A 4,938-nucleotide genomic window follows, 5' to 3' on the forward strand; every position below is an offset into this window, starting at 1 on the left:
AAATGAATGTGCTTCAGCCATATCAACAACCTATCCTTGGTTGCACCAACTCCCTCTTGCCCTGTCCTGAAGGGTGCTACCTGATTGGCTGATGGACCAGACCTGCCACAGCCTCCACGATTCCAGTGTTTGTGGAGTCCAGCAGTCACACAATTGTGCAGCTTTGGTAGAGCCACTGTGCTATGTTCATCAGGCCAAGTGACCCCAGAGGGCTGTAGATATGAGCAACCTCAGAAGTATGACCATCTGTGCTCAAACACAGTCCGGGGCATTGTGTCAAATTTGGGCTGGCTGAACTGTTGTTAAAACTTGTAACCACTGCAGTCCAGGAGAGTGGAAATCCAGATTCCTAGAATTCTGTGATAAAGTTATAATTTGTTTTTACTGCTGGTGAAATGAACATACAAAAGCCAACACTGTCTAAGTTCAGGTGGACATGATGACTCCTTGCTTGAATAAGGGATGCGCTAGTTGATCTCTAAGTAGTAGAGTCTTCAAGTACAAAGAAAAGGAGTGTGGGTACATATTATAGATTGAAACCCGGAAGTCAACCTTGGAGACAGCCTGGGTCTGCTGGCCTGTGGCAGAAGCACTGGAATAACTATGCAGTGTGTGGCTCCATCATGATGCCAAGAAGAGTAATAGTAACTTCTTGGCAAAACTGTAAGAATAAAGCATGTAACGTCTGACCAGGAAACACATTTTTTCTATGTTTTATATTGTTTTAACTTTAGCTTTTTAATATTTTCTTTATTTTTTGGCAGCTAGGAATCCTGAGGGCAGATGATTTCTGATTATCAATTGTCTTCTTTTTTCACAAGTGGAAATTCTAATGTGTCTATAGGCAGCACCACAACCTCCCTTCAGGAGCAGAGCACAAGGCCACATCCTTCTCTGTGCAGACAAGATAGAATTTAGCATCTTTAATCTCCTTGCACGTCATGTCTACTGATTCCTTTTGGTTGGTCTAATAATTCCTTTAGACTCTCTCATGAACAGTTTATGATTTCTGATTTGTGTAAGCCATAGCTTCCACAAATGTTAGGCAATGACTTTTCCAAAAAAAATTTTTTTTGAGACTGAGTGTCACTATGTCACCCTCGGTAGAATGCCATGGCATCACAGGCCACAGCGACCTCAAACTCTTGGGCTTAAGCGATTCTCTTGCCTCAGCCTCCCAAGTAGCTGGGACTACAGGTGCCCACCACAACACCTGGCTATATTTTTGTTGCAATTGTCATTGTTGTTTAGCAGGCCCGTGCCAGGCTGGAACCCGCCAGCCTCAGTGTATGTGGCCGGTGCCCTACTCTCTGAGCTATGGCTGCCAAGCTGACTTTTCCAAAATTTTTCAGCATCTTTAAACATTCCCTTTAAAAAGACATTTGAAAACTTAAAGAAGATACTAGAAACAGATATGGCCAGTATAGACGCTGAGGTCTAACTATTGAGAACAGGGTCAACTTTGAAAGCCTGACTGCCTATGTGCCCCTATTTAAATTACTTTGAGATATGTTTTGTGAAATACTGCCTCAGTGTCAAGGTAATATTAGTACTTCTATTACCAAGAAGTAGATGTGTTTTGAGCTGGAACAGGGCACACCTTCAAGTAAAAAGGAATGTCTTACACATGTCAAACAACAAATGAATCGTTTTGAAATTACTCTGAAGAAAAAGGTCTCTTGGGAAGTTATGGGATATAATAAAACACGTTATGTAGAATAGATAATTAGAGGAAGTGGATGAAGTTATCCAGATAAGAGAATAGCCTTAGCCAAAGTTAAACAAACAACAAACACTGATCCACTCAATGTTGTACTGGAGAAGCGATAGGCGCTGCTGGGAGAAACCACTCGGGACCTTTCCAGCTGACCTCTGACCTACATCAGCCACACGGTGAGTCAGGACTTTTGACAGTGATGTAACCTGACTGCATAAAGTCACTAGGTCTGTAGTGTCCCTCAACACGCAGAGTCACATCCTCAAGTCTCACTTTGTCTTTGCAACTAAGTAATTTTTATTAATATTTGTGAAGCAAAGTGTGGGTGAGTTGTAGGCTGTGGCAGACAGCAGCCGAAGGAGGCAGGAAGCTCAGGCTCACCTAAAAGATTATGAAAGGCAGACAAATCTGGGATCTCATATCCCCAGTGTGTGGAAGAGGGGCATCATCCTGGAGGCTCTCAGTTGAATACCTTGTGCTTCGCCTGGAACAGAAAAATAAAATTAAAGGATCTAGTTGTAGATATTCAGAACTCACTGCCCGGTGGGGGCTGCACTTAAAGAGAGTCATCCTGGGAGGGGCAGAGCCAAGCTGAGGTAATGGGCATGTGCCACCATGGCTGTTGTCAGCCCCAGGCTGGCCGCCATCAACTTTCTAGAGTCGGGACCTGAGCCAGCATTTACTCCGGGGGTGAAGGGAGAGCCCAAACAGTGCTTTAACACTGATTTTGCAAGTAGAGTCTATTTTTTAGGGCAAGATATAATGACCAACGGAGAGCTTCACAAACAATCTTGGCTCCAACTCAATTGTATTCAGCAGCAATTACTGAGAACTAATCGTAGGGCACTACTGTGATATAAAATCGTTCATGTCCTTAAAGAATTTAAGATCTGGCAGTGCCCATAGCTCAGTGGGTAGGGTGCCAGCCACGTACACAGGGGCAGGTGGGTTCAAACCCGGCCCAGGCTGGCTAAAACAATGACAACTACAACAACAAAAAAATAGCTGAGTGTTGTGGCAGGCACCTGTAGTCCCAGCTGCTTGGGAGGCTGAGACAAGAGAATTGCTTAAGCCCAAGAGTTGGAGGTTACTGTGAGCTGTGACACCACAGCACTCTACCAAGGGTGACATAATGAGACTCTGTCTCAAAGAAAAAAAAAAATTTATAATCTATAAATAAAATAAAATATTCAACTAAACAAAACATACAAAAATAAGAAGGCAAAAAACACACAAAAAGTAAGTTCCTTGAGATAGCAGCAAAGAATTGTGGAGATTCAGTGGCAGGAAAGAGTACGTCCTCTGGGGCATACCCAAGATAGAAGGTGTCAATGTGGGGATAATTTTGAAAGGTAGAGTCCTAGAAAGGGAGGAGCTTATCCTGGGCAGAGGACATAGAAACGTCCTAGGTCAGCCTATGTCCCCTTTAATCATAAAATCTGAAACAAAGTGGCTTTCCAGTAATAGACACGTGAATTGCCACTCCTCAAATGAGGGAATGCACTATTTGTCATTTGTGTCACCCTCAGCCTACTTTTCATTTTCTGCATTATGCCTAGCCTTGTAAACTGTGATAGAAGGTGAGACATAGCCAACGTGATCACTTTCCCCAAATCAAAGCGGTCAGCTTCTGGTTAAAGATGGGCTGAGGTTCAGAGATTTTTCAGCTGAGCACTGGCTTTATTCACTTAATCCATCCTGATGGCACGTTAAATGTTATACTCATAAGAGTCTGTGTACCCAGAGTCTGTGTAGGGATCTCTGTGCCCTGCTGGAGCAGATAATATGTGCAGGGAAGGAGACGAGAGGAGCCAGACAAGTCCTACTGGTCTGGCAAGGGTCCCACCTAATTCCCATGACGCATCCTGTGCAGGTGACACATTCTCTAAGGGGTGGATAGGCAGTGAATGACATGGAGAGTAGGAGGTGTGGATTCAGCTCTTTTTTTTTTTTTCTACAGTGGAGCATTATCTGAACGATGCTCATTCTCTCTTGAATCTGGACTTCAGGCAACAAGCAGCAACTGGATGTGATTTTAAAATAAGCGCAAGCTGCTGACAGGCACCCACCTGGGGCCTCCTTTTGGGAAGAGAGTTGGTTGAGAAGTGCTTCTTGGCTAACAATTAAGCACAAGGGAAAATCCAGCAGAAATAGAAGAACTGTGGGTTTTTCACCCCAAACTCCAAAGAAGCTATGCCCTGAAAAACCTACGGACCCACAGACACGCCGCAAGTTGGACGGGGCATCAATTCTTCCTTTGAGGAATAGAGAAAAAAAGGAAGAAGCCTGTCATTCAGAGTGTTTGAAGGATGGCCTCCCAGTTCCACCAGCTTCGGATCCTGGTTTGGAAAAATTGGCTGGGTGTCAAAAGGCAACCGGTGAGTTAAAAAAGGTGGGGAGTGCGGGGCGCGAGGCAGTTCTCCAGGCAATCCTAAAATGGGATGTTAAAGAGATGTAAAAATAGGAGAGTTTAAAAGCATTTTCCAAATTAAGAAATAAGATATTTAGAATTCATCCCACTTATCTGTCTTATAGCTAATGAAGCCAGTCTTAACATGACCCCAAAGTAGTCTTTTGAGTTCAGTAAATTAAAAGAACAAACCAGGATGCGCCCCAGGCAAGGGAAAGGATGTGCCTTGTTCCTGGCTGAATTTTGGAACCAGTGCTGAATTCTGGGTTCAGGCCAAAATGCTTTCAGAATTTTTTCGTAATGAATTTAGTTAAAAACAAGATGAAGGAAGACAAAGTGTCACTTGAAAGGTACAATACATGGGAGGAAATGTACTAGAAAACCCAAAGCAATACAGAGTTTGGATGAAAGGTAAGATTCTAGAACAGAAATAGCTTGCAGGCTGTGGGTATAGAAAAGCTTCTAAGACGTTTCAGTATCTAAAAATCATTTACTGGAAATGCCCAATAAGGCTGTATCCCTGAACCATGTTGTAAGGGTACTCTTGAGTCCCTGAAATTTCCTGATACAGTCTGTCTGCTTTTTGTTTGTTGCAGCATCTTTTCTGTGCTCTTCCGTTAACATTGGCTTTTTCTATTTCCAAGTCAGCTCTTAGATCCTCAGCAGATAGAGTCTAGGAAGACGAGGAAGGAATTGGGTTTTGCGAATTGTCATACTTTCAGAAGAGTGTTTGAAAACTAGGGAAGTCCAAAACTGCATTCAAGAACTTCATTTTGGCGTGGTAATTCCCAGCCTTGAGTAATATAAATAT

General features: G+C 43.2%; 1 protein-coding gene across 1 annotated transcript in view; it reads left to right on the forward strand.

Moving 5' to 3' along the window:
* The first annotated feature begins 3,807 nt into the window (after positions 1-3,807).
* Positions 3,808-4,938, forward strand: part of ABCA12 (ATP binding cassette subfamily A member 12) — a 174,594-nt gene continuing 173,463 nt past the window's right edge. Inside the window, exon 1 of the mRNA XM_003784975.1 lies at positions 3,808-4,095. Coding sequence (XP_003785023.1) covers positions 4,027-4,095 — 69 coding nt within the window. The 5' untranslated portion in view covers positions 3,808-4,026. The remainder of the gene's footprint in view (positions 4,096-4,938) is intronic.

This window comes from Otolemur garnettii, unplaced genomic scaffold (genome assembly GCF_000181295.1).
Source record: "Otolemur garnettii isolate 467f Iridium unplaced genomic scaffold, OtoGar3 scaffold00013, whole genome shotgun sequence".
Classification (NCBI taxonomy): Eukaryota; Metazoa; Chordata; class Mammalia; order Primates; family Galagidae; genus Otolemur; species Otolemur garnettii.